The sequence below is a fragment of the Eucalyptus grandis genome, chromosome 6, assembly GCF_016545825.1.
Source record: "Eucalyptus grandis isolate ANBG69807.140 chromosome 6, ASM1654582v1, whole genome shotgun sequence".
Classification (NCBI taxonomy): Eukaryota; Viridiplantae; Streptophyta; class Magnoliopsida; order Myrtales; family Myrtaceae; genus Eucalyptus; species Eucalyptus grandis.
Window position 1 is genome coordinate 24983055 of NC_052617.1, and position 17068 is coordinate 25000122.

The window sequence follows — 17068 nt, forward strand, 5'->3', positions numbered from 1 at the left end:
AGATAAAAAGATCGCTTGATATTGAAAACATATGATGGTTATGCATAGTGACTTTGTCACGATGATTAGATTATGTTCTCCAGTTGGGTAAATGGCACAAATGGCTCATAAACTTTGACTCAATATATGATGTGGTCCATAAACTTTAAATTTGTTTAATGTAGTTCCTAGACTTTTGTCTAATATACGATGTGATTTATAAACATTTGATTTATTCAATGTGGTCCATGAACTTTTGATAAAGATTTAATTAAGTACTTGAGTTGTATAAAAATGTTCAATATTGTGATTTTATTAATTCAAGTCTATAGACTATATTGAACAAAGTAAAAATTCAGAAATATTATTGCATATTAGACTAAAATTCATAAACCACGTTAAATAAAAATTAGATTCAGAAATCACAATACACATTGCGTCAAAATTCATATAATTATTTGTGTCATTATACCCTTTCCAGTATTGTGCACCAAGAAATGGAATATGCTCCCAAGGAAGAGAAGAATGACCATATCACAATGCAGAGGAGGTACTCTCGTTCGTTTTAGAGAGTCACTTCCAACATTAGTGCTGCCTAACATAACCCGGTAATTTGTGGACAACATTTAACTCATTTCAAGCTTTTGAACTCATCAGAGCTATACAAATTTCGGTGAAGTCTTTACATCGTCACGACTTCTAGATATCAACAATACAACATAAGAACTACTGGGTCGAGGTAAATATAAGCTCGCGTACGCAAAACTACATCAACCCCCCTCATTTCCAATTCCTAATTTTCCTTTCGTTTCGGCAGTCTTTGGTCGAATCAACAGTTTAATTGATCATCATTTTGAGGCATTCTCTGGCATTAAAAAGGCAAGCAACTCGCAAAATCTGAAAGTACTCACAAACCGAAGGTCCGATACATGCAAACGAATCAAGCACGAACCACGCTATTGCAGCTTGGGGCACTGCGGTACAGCATTGAGAATCCGCCGTCGACATCGTCCCGGCAAACCAAAACAAGTTCTGGTTTTTTGAGTCTCATAGGCGTGACAAACTAAGCACAGATGAAAACTTGAGAATGAACAAACCATAGGCATGACGTCAGCACAATGCTTGTGACAATTACAAAATCGTGAAGCATCTTCTAGAAGCCATACTTGGTCAGCTAAAGCCAGCACAATGCTTGTGACAATTACAAAATTGTGAAGCATCTTCTAGAAGCCATACTTGGTCAGCTAAAGCTAGATTGACCTAAGGAAGGAGAAGAAAAACAAAAGTCCGCGGACGAACCTCGTGGAAGCTAAGAATTGGAGACACTATTTGGTCTATTGGTACAACATGCATGCTCGAAGCACCTAAATAACCATAGGAATAGGATCACATGCATCTCCCCTTGGGACCTACTTGACCTGAGGACTAGTATGCATTAAATAACCCAACCATAGAATTTGGAGTTGACCCACACCGATCCTTGGAAGTCAATACTATAGACTAAACCAAAGAAAGTTGCTCCCTTTAGTAGATGAGGCCACTACACTGAATTTCTGGTGTCAAATGTCATCCCTAATCATCGACTAAATTCTCCCAATTCTCAACTGGCACCCGAGTCTCGTCCTATTAATTTTGTGATTTGGAGACCCGAGTAGTTGAAATTCTAATTTGAAGGGCTAGGAGGGCGGAAGATCAAAACCTATTGGACTTTTCTCATCTAGCATTCCACAATTGATTCGAGGTAACACATGCAAGTGTACGTACAAAAAGATGTCCAACAGAAGGTAAGTAGATACCAGAACAGAATGTACGTCCTCAGAGGTTTGAAACACACGAAATTTGTAATTTGGGTTGGGACGGTTCCGTTAAACTATCGTGCACATGCAATGACTAGTTTGTATGCTAATGAATGATAATGTGGTCATGAGAGAGACTTGATGAATGAATGAAAATCATGGTGTGTAGGCCCATGAACGGAAAAAATCTAAGGTCACTCTCTCTCCCTTCTATCTCATTTTTATCTTCTTTTTTCGCCATAAGCTGTAATTATCTAGGGGAAACCGTGTGACAAATTCAAAATTTCCTATGGCCATTTAAGTATAATTTATATCATATTGGCAGGGCACTACCAAAATGTAAATCCTATAACACACCCTCCTCCTTTGTCCGGGCTTGGGACCGGCTGTGTAACATCGAACAACACAGGCGGAGTTACTCAAACTGAAAGCACAGCAACAAAAAAACCTACCTGCTCGGCCGAAAATCATGAACTTGACCCTTTTTTAGACATCCTAAATCATTGTTCCTCGCTCATACACCCATGCTACGATCTTTCTCTAGATAACTTACACATCTAGAGCACCCAACTAATCCTCACAAGTCGCTGCAGTTTCCCACGCCTCATAAGCGGATAATTATCAAGATAGTAAGCCCCCCTCAAGGCAGCCCCAAAGGAAAAATCTCGTGGGATGGATGTATTAAACAACGACCCCAGCACAACCAGTAAGCAAAATCCTCACCATTTCACAAAGGTAGAAAGAGACCATATCACACATTATCTTTAGGAAATTTAAGACTTGTACTGGATACAAGCGACCAAGCTATGTCAACTAAGCTTTGAGTCCCTAGAAACCCATCAGACTACCTTCAAATGGCTCATCAAATTCTCAAGTACGGACAGGAAGCAAGTCTGCACGAGAAAAGGAAGAACGACAACTCCTAAACCAAGACAACAAGACCAATCCTAGGGATTTTTTTATTTTATTTTATGTCACAACTTGTTTTTTAAGCCCCAGTATGTTTCTGTTTTGAAAATTGGAAATTTATAGTTGAAATCGCTCCCAAACCCAAGGTTCCAATATGAAGAAAACAGTCCAGGAGTAAACAATATCTTCTCAATAAAGTCTTTCCAGGGAACAGTAGTGAACATCTTTTCTTGTATTAGTGGCCAGGGAGCGAAGCAAAGAATGGAACTTGAGTCCAATTGATGATAGAAGGTCAGCACTAGACGCCACACGAATGGATCTTACAAGCATCTCTTGATCGATTGTGGTCGATCAACATTATTATCTAAATGCATTCTACTGATTCAAGCCAGTCAAATATCAAGAGCTTTGGATCCAAAGACCACTAGTTCACACAAAGCAATGCCATCGGCTCGGTCCATTGCACCACTTGTCAATCGAGTATAATGCCAAATATTTGTTCCTCTGGATACAAATTCACCTCCAGCTTAGGAAAGCAGTTGCCGGGAAAATTACAGTGACTCTGGCAGATAGGATACTGCCAAAAGCTACAAACCCACTGAACCCCATTAACTTACACCTGGACATCCATAGTAAAAGATGACCTCTTCCATTAAATTTTTCAGGAGGGGAGAATTTCATTTTGATTTTTAGAACGTACTCTCCCTTCTCCCGTGCTCAAGCAATTTGATGAAAACCCATTTGCATTTATCTTCAATGGTTTGATAGCGAAAGAAGAGTGGGATTTCGGGATTTTGACCATACGTGCCTTTACCCTTTCCCTTATGCGACTTCCATGGAGTCCCATGGATAGTGCCAATTTAGCCTATCATCATGCCGACAGCACCATTACTAAGTTTTATCCCTGAGAATGGAGTCAGTCCGTTCAAGTATTTTTCTCTTATAAAACGAACCCAAAGTCTCTGATGTTGCGCCATCTGGACCGTCTCCGTGCCACTAAGCAACATCGTACATTTGTTTCCGCCTCCTTCCTTATTTCCTCTCCAAGGCTCTGAACCGAGAGGCTGAGTTAGATCAATCACACAACCTTTTCCTTTCACGATTTTTTTTTTTATGGGGAACTATGTTTTACCATTAAGACAACCCAACAGAGCATGGCACTGAAAGGAAACACACCTGCGTTTATGTCAAAGGATGTGGATGCGGAGGTGGAGGTGGAGGTGGAGCAGACAGTATACATACCCAGAAGACATCAATAGAACTCTGACCTCTGGCACTTAATCCTAAATGGACTTACACCTGCAGCCATACAAAATTAAAAATAAAGAAGGAAGATAATTAACAACTCACAAAACATTTAGTTTGAATTAAACATCACAAGTCCAAAGTGAAACATGATTAGAGGAAGGAAAATAAACATCACCCTGACCCGCAGAGCCATGGCTTGAAAACCTTCTACTACTAATAATACTATTAAGCTTGACTTAAACGCACAAATCTCACAGAAACACTAACATAAGCTACCAGATATCTAAAATTTGGTCGCCAAAATCAAACATATTCTCAACTGAACTCGCACAAGTATCTTAGCCAGAAGGCATGACAAGTGGAAAAGTTGGTCTATGTTCACCTAATCATTAACACTACCACGGCCATGACCCTAACATGTTGGTTTCAGTTTGCCTGAAATTTTCATCTGTCAAACTGACCAGCCATCCCTCTCAAATCAAAGCCTCCTGATATGTGCCCATGTATATGTATGTAGCATGTCCTTCGAGGATTCATGGAAGTAACAACCAACCAAAAAGTAACTAATCACAACAGATTCAGTAGTTTCTTCCCCACATTGCATTATTACGACACCGTTAGAAAATTCATGATTGACAAGAGTGGATCCATCTCTCCGAATTGCAAGTAAATGCAATAATATAACTGATTGCATCTCTTCGATACACCACTGATCAATAATGATTCAGAAACTAATAGCATCACGCAATGTTGTCATTTATTGTCACACAGAAGATCAAAGAGGAGCACTATAATTGCTTCAAGTTAGAAGTTACCAGTGTATTTCAATCATTCCTCACATTCACCTTTCTTATAGCAATAAATAAAAGCGTGTTCGTACAAAAAAATAGAGATCCATCTATATGAGTATATACCAATTTACAGTGTCTACAAGGTGAAACTCATCTGCCGCACAAAAATATCTACAAGGACAGATATGAATTAGATAATTATTTTCAAATCTAAGCAAGAATGTCACTGTAAGAAGAATCACCATGATCACGTCATTCGCCCTTCATCAGCAATTGCGTCTGTGACCTGGGTCAAAAGCTTGGATCAGTAACGCCATAGAAAAATACAAAGATACACCGATTAATACTTTCAGGATATAAAATGCAGGTTTATTTTATTTTACAATAAAAATGATAGTCGAGTCCCCTTAAAAACAAGCATAGTACATGAGATAATCTTAAAAAATTGTTTGATCACATACTGCGAGGTGGCTGCTACTTTATACACAGATCCTTTTGACCATCTCCATTAAAGCTTCAATAGCTTAGAAATGAATATTTTTAGTGAAATCCCCAATTCTATTTTTTCAGGATAAGCTCAGCCGTTTCTTTTCATTGGCCTAAGTTCCCTAAGCTTAGAAAATATATAAAAGAACAGTAACAAATAGAAACATCATGGCTCCCCCAACCCAATGCAGAAATGTTATTTAAAAAATGGATAATTGCAACATAACGAAACGGATATGAAAGATCACGAAACACAAGAGTAAAAACGAAGAATATTTTTCCAACCAATGAAGCATCCCCTAATAGAACAATACAAGATGTTAAGGATCATGAAACACAAGCCAGAGAAAAGACAGAAGCATGAAAAAGATGGCATCCACACACCTTTGGTATAAATCAATATCTGACTGTACAATATGAAGAAAGCAAGCCATGTCCATGTGTACTTGAAAGGGAGCCGATGGGACAGACCTGACACAATTCTGGACCAGGTAAGGCAATTAAAATGCTTGTTGCATATGAACAACATCATCAAGAAAATATGTGAGACATACCACAGAGAGCAACTCCGAACGGATCTCAATTTAATGATCCACGACACCTGGACAGAGGAGATAAAGTCACAAAGTCTAACACCACCATAGTAGTTCCAAAGTTCAGGACTCTAGGGAGCATGAGCTTTCTAATTCATATCTCTGCTGCGTTTCAACTAAAGAATTGATTATACGCATGTGAGTTCACTAAAACAGCAGCCCCGCGAGTCCTCTAAAGCTAAAGCCAACAAATAAATGAAATCAACAAATTCTAAGAGAGAAGTACCGTGCTTAAAGAAAAACAAAGTTATTAGCAAAAGAAAGACATGTAGAACTAAGAAGTGTTACCTTCTAGAACCACAGTTGCAGGGGATCTTTTTCTCTTCCAAAGGAAACTTGTAATTGTAAGTAAGTTCTTCACCGGCAGCTATATGCCGCTTTGCATATATAAAAATCCTCTTCTGACCATCTACACTAATGATTTTGGTGTAGCAATTAGGCTGAAAAATAAATTTATCAGTCTTGGAACCCATTCGTGCATATAATACTTAACTAACACAAATAAATGAAGATACCTCGCAAGAATGATTTATGAATCTGGCAATCCCACCACGCTTTGTAGCATCAACCTGCAGTTGATGAAACAGCATTAACCTACCTCCTTCCACAGAGAAGGGAACATATCGCAGATTCTAAAATTGCAAATTTTGGCTCTGGAAGAAGTCATCCATCAAACCAACACACTGATGGAAAGATGGAGGAACATAAATAGAATAGCATAATCTGAAATATACCTGACCTATATTACAAACTAAATAATTCCAAAAAAAAAAAAACATGCATAGAATGAAGATCAGATGGGCTGGAAAGGTGAAAAGTTGTTTTCTATTAGAAACTAAAATGTAGACAACAGCCTCAGCAGCAAAAATAGAAGATAAAAAAAGAACGAAATATCATATTTAGCTATCTTAAGATCAGATAATTTGGCCTCACTGACCACATAACCATCATCCAGCCTGAAAAGATAGCTGCTGCCAATGCCCATCTTCTCATAATGCCGTTCACGTATATCAGATACCTATGAGATACAAAAGCATGATGTAAGATACGGATGCAACTGCCCAGCCGGGGGGAGTTCACATAAAAATTAGCAACCAACAATTTAATAAGAAAAAAGGTGATTATACTGCAACAGATACCAAGAACGGTCTTAAAAATTACCTGAGGACGAATTAATTCACCAACATATTCAATAACAAAATCCTCTGCCTCGATTGGTTCCTGGGCAATAAGACCCCAGTCATGTATCCTGCTTCGTTGAAAACTCAGACGTTTCTTTCTTGCCTGAAAAATACCAGCATGCACATAGTAAATAATAAAGAACATAATATGATACAGCAAGTGATAATTCTCTCTTTGCACCTTTAGTTGAGAGGCTTTAAGAAGATCAGCACCCTCCGCAGCAGCAAGAAGATTCCGCATCTTCACCCTGTTTGTTCTTGCAGAAATACCCTTACCATTTGACCACTGAAATGTGTTAATTTGGGAGCCTGTTTTCTTTGATTGAATATGTTGAACTCCCCTGCTTCGAGCTTTTTCAGTAGGGCTTGCTTTCATTGACCATTTATGCCATTCCCACCCATTAATTGAAGATCGTGCACATCCATCAGAAATAGGGCAAGGCTTACATGTCTTGGACTTACTGGACTTGGACTTCTGCGACCCATCCTGTCTCCGCTGAGCTTTCTTTGAGACACCATTTGGCACCAAGACCTCTTCAGGATGGGGCAAGCAATGATCAATCACCTGCTTCTTTTTAATTTTTGATGATACCTTTACCACTAATTCAGGAAGAAATTATCAATGTGAGGGCAGAAAACAAATGTGGAAGAAGAAAAGGACAGTTGCTATAAAGATACCAACATTTCTGCACGTTCTTTGAATAATTTGCCGAGGCCACTCTTTTGGTCCTCAACCCATTGATGTTCTTGTCTGCTCTATCTTCAAGTTCCTGCGGCTGATTTACAACTTCTGTTTTCTTAGGTTTTATAGCACACTCCGAAGCCTCGCCCTCTACATAACAAAAACATAAAGGACATATTAAAGAGTGATCATGAGATAATTTACATATCATATGTATACGTAAGCATGCTTTTGTATAAATATATTAACACATTAAGAGCTGAAACCTTTAAAGGTCACAGAAGCCTTGACTTTTTTAAATCTCGAAGTCTTCTCTGGTGTGCTCTTACTTGGCAAGCCTCTCTTCAAAGTGGCTTGAAACGACCTTGAACAAGCAGATGATTCAGTCTGCCCTTTAGTAAGCCTTCTCTTCTTGGGAACCACAGCTGTAGTTTTAACATGCGCAGTATCCTTGGAGAACTCCTCTTCCCTCAACTTTTCTGCTTGTAGATTCATTGAACCAGCACCAGAAATGGTAACAGATTGAGAAGATAAACTGACTCTTTTCCTTACTTGATTCTTTTTCCGGAAATATGTATATTGGCCGTGCTGTAAAGACTTTGAACCATCTTCTGATTTGACTACAGCAGATTCATCTTTAGCACGTTCCCTATGTACATTAGAAGATTTGTTCTGCAAAAGATTCGAGCAACATACGTGAAGAGAAAGAATTTCAAACCCTCACCCCTCTCAAGAAGGATAGTAGAAAACCTTAATATATGTTCATGAAAGAATTTTAAGCAATCGCCACCCTTAATATATGTTCATGAAAGAATTTTAAGCAATCGCCACCAAAACATGAAAGAGAAATTTAGCAAATCAGTCAAACAATTTAAGATATGACACCTGATACATTCGTATTTACCTTATCAAATCTACGGTTTTTTGAATCATGCCAGGATATAACAAATTGCTGAAGAGAACCACGGAATAACAATTTCCATTCACCCAGCACCTCATCATACAACTTCTGCCTGCACATTGCCATGGAAGTATATTCTGCCCTCGGAGGCATACACTCCTTGGACTGTACAGGCTGGAATTTACGTAAACCAGATGGAAAGGAACTTTTAATACTGCCATCAAGTCCCGGGGGTGGAGGCTCATCTGTTTCTTGGCCAACAATCACATTACCCAATCCTGTGCACAGTTCTGTGAAAATACAACCCAAGATGCGAGAAACATTGTCCATTGAGGTTTCAGGAAAGCTTGTAACTGCTTCCACCGGAGTTTGAGAACTTTCAGCAGTCATCAACACATTATCAGACCTTGAATCAGTAGGCAAGTCGGATGAACTGGATTCATGATGCAACTGAGATAAAGTCTCAAAATTTTCCTGCAATGAAGTCAATCTAGAATCAGTTGCAGAAGATAAGATCAAGAAAAATCACAAATTGGCTAAGTTTTAACAAGCTTTGCACCAACAATGCAACACACACAACTTGATAAAAGAGAGGAACTTGACTCTGAAGACGGCCTAATGATTATACCAACCTCATAAAATGGGTCATTTTCTGACAACCTAACTAGTTTGCTGACCTCCTCCTCTATAAAATATCTGGCATATTCAACCAAAGAATTCTTTGCATCCACATGCAGTTCTCTCTCAACCCTTTCTCGGATGCAATTGATTGTTTCAACAGAGCTCCTATGTTCAGATGAACTCTCTCCTCGTAAAGCAGAAAGTACAAGAAAAGCCCGTCCATCTGTGTCTATATTCACAGACTCAAAACCAGGAGGGCAATCAGCATCTCGTTCCATAGCTGGCGATTCAGAAAGGGACTGCTGAAAAAAAACAAAACAAGAATTTAACACAAGAACAATGATAAGACTAATTAAACCCTAAGAAAGATTCTGGCGGAAGTACATTTACAGTCATAAGTTCCTCGCCCTCGCTGCTGGGGAAGGTTAACCTTGGTTGACCGAACCAGAGCTTTTGCCTCCTCCAAGCAGTGGCATAATCTGCTATGGTATCATAAAAGATACCATTCCAGGCCACTTCCATGCAATACTTGAAAAGCATTCCACATACAACTGAGCATGAAGCATTAAAATTCTCAATGCCTCCAACAGATTTGTATACCCTAGGAGAATGTGCAGGAACTTCAGCAATGCAACTTCGATCAGATATAATGCCAAAGGCATGTAACTCACAATCACGAGCAGGAGATTGTGCAGGATCTTCAGTGCATTTCCGATGAGAAATATTTCCAGAGACTCCTAGCCCACAAACGGGTTCCATGGAGCATATGCTCTGATTAACAATTTCAGGCTGCCAATAGAATGAATAAAATATCAGAATACGGTTTGGTGAAAAACATTGAACATAATTCATTATTTGTATGCTTTACCTCTTCAACGTCAAGGAGGTGAGTCCCTTTGGCTTGATTTGAAGACTCAAGCTTAAGATTTCTTTGCATTTTCTTCATATTTGCAGTGTCAGCAATAATATTACTGATGATCTCATCCAGCAGCACTCTTCGAACAGATTTCATGACACCGCCATGCAATTGCAAAGAAAATGCTCCGGAAATATCTGATGTGAAGCTTAGAGCAGAGTTACTCTCGTCAACTTGAGCATTAGATGAGTTATCACCACCGTGTCCCTCTGCTTTCCATGCATCAATGATGGATAGCAAAGAGCATTTAAACTTATTGTTGATATGATATACCTGGCATGAAAAGCAAAAAGGCTACTTTGAATGACAACATGACATGAAAATTAAATTAAGATACTGCAAAGAGAGGGGGAAGAATTGAGAAATCATGAAAGCACGCTCCAAAATCAGAATGCACCCAGAATAAACAAAGAATTTTGATCCCCATGTGCTGATTCTAGTGAGAATGTTAATCACAAAATCAAAATACAGACAACATACTTCAATCTCTGCTCACACACTAAACAGCTGAGCATCGTTGATGCCTGGACCTGTTAAATGATATAATTTAGTATGTGCATGAGGGACAGCATGAACTGCCAAAAGCCCACAGTAAGTGGTTTCTCCTATGAAGGGGGAAATTTGTGCCTGACTCAACAGTTAAAGAAAAAAAAGTGCTCCAAGAACACTTTGTGCATGCATCTACTGAAATTGTCACTAACTAGAGAAATCCCCCAGAAATTGAAATATGCAATTCTTCCCTTTCTCCATCCATGCGTGTGATACCAGCAATAGGCTAGCAACAACAAACATATTTCAAACTTATATGCTCAGACCTCTCTATCCAGAGTATCATATCACATGGACATTATTTAAGCACTTAATTAATGATCCAAAGCCGCTTGGATCCCCAAAAAAAAAATTAATTGCATCTACAGGCTCATTAGTTTTCCCAAACATTCCACCAAAATCGCCCCATGTGATTTGCTTTTTTTTTTTTTTTTTTTTTTTTTTTTTTGGGGGGAGGGAGGAAGATGGGGATCTGGTAGATGGCTGTTTTCTTTCCACATTTCATCAGATGCATCAATCACCATTTTTCATATTTTTCTATAGCACTGTCCAGGCCCAAATTACAAGAATATTACCAAGCCCACCCAGAATTTCATTCATTCCATGCTTATGTGTCCTGCTTTGAAGCCAACTGTGCCTATCAATCGGGGAACCAGATCCAGGCATATAAAATGTTATGCAAGAAAACTATAATACGTGCGGGAAGTAGATCACAACAGACAGCGACTTGTTCATGGCAATGCATCAAACATGCTTCAGCAATACACAACTCATCATGACAATCCTAATGGTCTTCCTGAGATTAGATTCATGACATGAAACCATTTGATAAATTTCAGAGGAATGGTTTACCATTGAAGAACCCTGCAGGTATCCATGAAAATACCAAGCATATAATTCTGAGAGACGGTGTGGCCCATGCTTCCTCCCTCCATCATCTTCCAACAACCAACAAGGAGCCTCCCTATCCTAGAAAGGAAAAAGCAAGCACATCTCAAAACCATAGCAAATTATTTGTCTGCATGAAAGTCAAGTGCCCTAAAAAATTCACATCAACATGACTTTTGTCTAGAGAAACACAGGCAAAGAATAAAGAAAAAGGATAGGATGAAAGGAAATCAATACCATCTCCAAGAACGATGCAGCTGGAGTAGCTATTCCGGAATTTGCTACCACCTGGCTAGAAGAACTACCATGGCCAATAGAAATTTGGGATTGAACCTGAAAACTTAAGTTACCATAACCAGAAAAACCTTCTTGTTCATGTATAAGGGAACCTTTGGTTGAAGAGGTTACCGAATTTGGCAACATAGTTGTGCAAGGATTAGTGGATAAGTAAACAAATCCAGTAGCAATGTGGACAGGAAACTGCTTGAAATATTTCAAGGGTACAGGGCTTATCAATGATCCATTCAACACCGGGTACACAGGTAGTTCTTCGGGTAAGAAACCAGTAGATAAACCCTCAAACAACTGCTGTTGGATATAAGGACCACACATCTGCCCCTGTTCGTTCATGTACATCCACCCACTAACAAAAGCATTTTGCGCATGCACCACGTGACTCTTATTCGTGTACGATGCAACCCCAGTGTTACACGAAGCAAGGGTCTCATCACTCTTGCTATTTGACTGTAAGGTGGACTCTGTCGCAGAGTTTGCGCCAATTTCTTCCTCCATGTCGCAGCAAGATGACGTACCATGAATGCCGCTCGAGCACCTAACGCGTCAAAAAAACACACCATAAGAGCCACGCCAAGCAAATAAAACAATAAGCACGTTAACGGAAAGCGAAGAAACCAAGTACCCGCGAAACGAGTGGCGCCCCTCCGTCGCGTGCTCGCCCGGAGAAACGGGACCGCCATAACCGCCCATACACACGTGCGAATCCACATATCCACGCTCAGAATTCAATACCCTCAGCCGCTTCCTATGAGGGAGAGAGAAGCCGCCGGACTCGCCGTCCGACAGCGCGCGCAAGGAAACCATAGGCCCGACGACCCGACCCGACCCGAGACCAACCTGAAACGAACCGAGCCGCATCAACCACGATTGCCCGAAACCGAATCGACCCAATAATCAACTGTTCAACAAAACACGGCGGGGCATCGCCGTTCATCGCACGTAACGCACGCTCCCATACAAAGAAACGAAAACCACCCACGACCACGAGCGGACGCGAGGATCGGGGACACGCATTGCACCCCCCCGGGGGAACCAGAATTGACCGGCTCCTTCCTACAATCGAAACGGCTCCGGCAGCAAGGAGCTTCCTTTTTTGGGATCCCGATCCGATTAGGAAACGACAATCGAGAATTTGCGGAGGTGGAATTCCGGAGAGCCTTACCTGGTTCCCGCAGGTTGGTGTTCCTAGGGCAACGACCGCGGATGCCTTTCTTCGTCTCGGTCGCTGTCTCTCGAACTCTCTCTCTCTCTCTCGCGGAAGAAGCCCGGAACGTGAGGAGTGCGAGGGACGGCTGCTCGTGCTTTGTTTATATAGAAAGGAGCTTTTTTATGCCAAAAAAACAAAAACAAAAAATCTGTACTAATATGATTTCTAGTCCCCCCTTATTTCCATGAATATCGCGATTTAGCCACGAGATTTTTTATTATTATTATTTTCGCATGGGCCCGGGCGTGTTGGAGACGTCTTCTCTTAGGTACTAAGTATCTTCATATGGGCATGAGCAGATTTGTCGAATGGCTGGGTTGGATAGAAGATGATCATATTCCAATTGACTCGATTTGTACTCAACATATACCCAACCCCGATCTATGTTGTTAAAATACGTGGTTCTAAGGGAGTAACCGCTTGTAGATAAAATTATGGCATCTTGAGAGCACAAACATGAGATTTACAAAGATGAGAGAACATGGTTACAACTGTAGGAGATCTACTCGAAGAAGGCTATGTCACAGCCATTATAAAATACCATCATTTGTTTTATGGAAACTGAGTGTATAATAATTACGTTGGAATCTAATTGATGATAAATTTTGAGAATATAAAGATGCTACACTGGAATTTAATAATTGAAGCAAATATGAAACTTTAGCTAAAAACTCATTCAAATTTAATCAACGATGTGAATTGACACAAGAAAGTTAATATAATTGAAAAATAGTATATTTGTTTGTTTTATTAAGGTGGTTGTATTTTTCAAGTTCATTAAATTTTGGCATAGTTTGTATTTGTGCAGTTCTATTTAAAGTAGGGTAATCATTATTTTTTGCCTATGATATTTCGTGTCCGAAAAAACTGAAAAATGACTTTTGGTCAAGACTATTTTGTCGGGGGATCCAATTCTTGCGCAACAGTAATATTCTGATTCTTTTCTTTTTTTTAACGAAAGCAATCGATAAAGCAATAACTTCCCCTAATGCTTTCCCAAAATTGTCCAAATCTGGAGTGAGAAAGTTTCTTAGGCCGATTGCGCCCGAGTCTAGCAAGATTGAATATGGAGTAAAGAAAAAAGAATTAATGTCAAAGGTAGTCAGGCTCGTAAAATGGAAATGAACGCTGTCCTGGGTTGCTCTATATTCGGAGAAATTATTCCATCGATCCCGCGCGCATGCATGCACAACCTTTAGATCGAGTGGATTTCGTGGTGGATGACTTGCCCAATGGCTCGCAAGGATCTAGCGCATACGTCGACTCGAGTCCTATTAAAGATTTCGAATATTCAGGCCTCTTTCACGTCATCCTCTTCCAAAGCGAGGCTGCCAAGAGCTCATAAATTCACCAGCCCCGGCTTGCTGGATTATCATTGCAACCACCGGCAAGAGATTATGAGCACAAGACTTGCAACGGAGCTGTTCATGAAGCTCATTTCCACCCAAAGAAAACAAAGATTCCGCACGTCTTGTTCTCATTCAAGTGGCTTTTTAGTGCCTCGCAACTTCACCTGCTGTCGAATTTAATGGAACTTACGGAAGAGAAAGGACTGAATCCCAATTTCCTAGAGAAGAAGAGGATTAACATCCTGTTTTGTTGGAGAACTTTTGAGGAAAGTTTGCGTTTGGTGTGTCCTGGATTTGCAATGCTTGCAGAAGAAAAAGTAGGACTGAATCCCAATTTCCTAGAGGAGAAGAAGATTAACATTCTCTTTTGCTGGAGAATTTTGAGGAAAGTTGAGTTTGGTGTGTCCTAGATTTGCAATGCTTGTTCTTACAGAAAAAAGTAGGACTGAATCCCAATTTCCTAGAGAAGAAGAAATTAACATTCTTTTTTGCTGACGATATTTGAGGAAAGTTGAGTTTGGTTTGTCCTGGATTCGCACTGCTTGTTCTTGCAGAGGCTGCCAATGGCAAGATTAAGCGGATACAAAGTGTAAGCCTTCTCACTTATAATTGAATCGAAGTGCTTCCAAATTCATCACAAAGAAGTAGATGCCTTGGTCACTCAGGCCGTCATACATTCAAATTCAAAGCCTTCAATCTGGACACCCTTTGGGATCAATAAATTGATTCGTCACATTACATAGAAAAATAGCGGGAACGATTCGAGTCCAGAAGATAGCATGAGCCAGACTCAGGGATCGAATGTAGTTTACATGTTTATGTTTTAGATTTAAGCCGCCGGGGCAGAGGGCGTGCTCAAAGACCTTGCAGATCTTTGACCACAATGCTAATGGTGGGACGGAGACCGGGTTCACGTTGCACACATAGGGCAGCTACAGAAGGAATCTGTTACAACACAAATCGATCAAGAAAGCTCGTCACAAACTGTGAGAAAACACAGTTAATCCGTGTGTAGAGCTCTCGTTACAGACTCCATCCTTTTGCGAGTGCAATGACCATGCATTTGTTTGAATTGTATCATGTCTAACCAAGATCAGAAGGTCAAGCGAAAAGGATGTCTTATAGATCAAAGTCATGCTCATTACCTTTGCTACTGCCTTTGGAGGATATTCTCCATTTAGCCTCGGATCCACGCACTGGTCCACCTCCTTTTCACCGAGCTTGGGCAATGCCTGATTGAATCAAAGGTTTTGCGCCGGAATCAGGACAGTGAGATGGGAAAATATTCTTCGAAGGTGAAGGCCTTACCCATTCAAGAAGGCTTCGCTGCCTAGGCGGCATTGTATGATCGACAAGTTTACGTCCAGTCAAGAGTTCTAGGAGAACAATGCCGAAGCTGTACACATTACTGTTCGAGTTCAGACATCCCGTCATCACGCATCTGCCACATAAAAAGAGTTACAGCGGTTAGGCTGCTGTTGGAGGTGCACTTTCAGGAATGCCTGTAATAGTTTCACTTAGCCACAATGTGCATCTTGGCTTAGTTTTTAAGGCCTAGATAAATCACCGATTAAGAGTTCAAGTTCGGTTTTCTTTTCTGATTGGAAATCAGATTTGCAGATAAAAGGACCGAAGCCCAAGTTTGATCAGAAAAAAGAGTAATGATATGAGGAAGAGCTTACTCCGGAGCTTGATAACCAATGCTCCCTAGTACACTGGTGGAATGAACACTCGCGACCAGGAGAGGGGCTTTACTCGAAAAATCAATGTCTGTAATTTTAGCAACATAATGATCGAAAAGAAGAAAGTTTCTGGACTTAATATAACAATGAGCTATACAAGGCTGCGCAATCTCGTGCAAATATTCAAGTCCTCTCGCCACTCCAACGGCAATTTTAACTCTCTGCACCCAAGACAGGACCAGACCTTGCTGCGCACCCGTCCCATCCCCCTGCCCTGGAAATTTTACAACAGACTCAAGTCAAAAAAAAGAAAGCAACATAACAATAAACGAAAACACGACAATGATGATTCTCATCGTGAAGAATGTGGTGAAGCGATCCGTGAGGAGTGTACTCATATTGAAGAACTCGGAGAGGGCTGTCAACACAGTAACCGAGAAGCTCAACAAAATTCTCATGCTTCACTGTCGAAACCATGGCAACCTGCGTAGAAGTGCATGACCTCAGAACGAATTATAACAGAAAGCTGCGAAACCGAGCGTAAGTCATGTTGCAATACTATGTATCAGCAAAAACCTGAACCGAAAACTCAAGTTCTGGTAGCTCAGTGGAATCTAACTTCTTCAGTGCCGCTGGTTTTCCATTTCTAAGAATCCATGTGGTCCCTCCCTGGTGAATGATTTATTGCCTGCAGTTCATCCACAGTAAGAGCCGGGGCATCAATTGTATGGTTACTTGCACTTCCATCATCTATCGGCGGAGCCTCTTTGAGATAATATCCCCTACAGCTGCCTACACAGTAAAATCACATTAGTATAGTAGGAAAGGGTTCGCTGCCTCATGTTCATATTCGATCTGAGAAAACCGAGACCCGAATGTGATTTTCTGTACTCAATCTCTCTGTACTCCCGACAGAGGGCACAACACGGGCAACAGATATGAGTTACCGCCTTGCCGCAGACATCTTTTTCTAGATCGTATTTCCTCGTTATT

General features: G+C 40.4%; 1 protein-coding gene across 2 annotated transcripts; it reads right to left on the reverse strand.

The window, feature by feature from the left end:
- Positions 1-3044: 3044 nt before the first annotated feature.
- Positions 3045-16558, reverse strand: LOC104449049 (histone-lysine N-methyltransferase ATXR7). Of its 2 annotated transcripts, XM_039315159.1 has the most exons (24): positions 16412-16558; positions 16076-16344; positions 15702-15834; positions 15539-15625; positions 15259-15338; positions 12460-12645; positions 11778-12372; positions 11505-11621; positions 10056-10376; positions 9572-9976; positions 9199-9489; positions 8570-9040; positions 7932-8337; positions 7666-7815; positions 7165-7583; positions 6964-7086; positions 6740-6820; positions 6318-6371; positions 6091-6242; positions 5764-5810; positions 5594-5691; positions 4966-5009; positions 3861-3983; positions 3045-3735 (listed from the first exon to the last, which is right to left on the reverse strand). In XM_039315159.1, exons 1-20 carry the CDS (start codon positions 16550-16552, stop codon positions 5789-5791), a joined length of 4503 nt encoding a protein of 1500 aa, XP_039171093.1. In that variant the 5' UTR covers positions 16553-16558; the 3' UTR covers positions 3045-3735; positions 3861-3983; positions 4966-5009; positions 5594-5691; positions 5764-5788. The 2 variants fall into 2 exon arrangements, with proteins under 2 accessions (XP_039171093.1, XP_010061351.2); XM_010063049.3 differs by lacking the exons at positions 15259-15338; positions 15539-15625; positions 15702-15834; positions 16076-16344; positions 16412-16558 and adding an exon at positions 13000-13103 and having other exon boundaries at positions 12460-12674.
- Between the last annotated feature and the right edge of the window lie 510 nt (positions 16559-17068).

Bases quoted from the DNA above. Each gene is read 5' to 3' on its own strand.
- LOC104449049 (XM_039315159.1), bottom strand. From the start codon at position 16,552: ATGGTTTCGACAGTGAAGCATGAGAATTTTGTTGAGCTTCTCGGTTAC. The intron at 10,377-11,504 runs GTAAACCATTCC...TTTTCATGCCAG, and splicing joins ACCTGCAGGGTTCTTCAATG to GTATATCATATCAACAATAA. The intron at 7,816-7,931 runs GTTTCAGCTCTT...TTTGTTATGTAG, and splicing joins GGCTTCTGTGACCTTTAAAG to AGGGCGAGGCTTCGGAGTGT.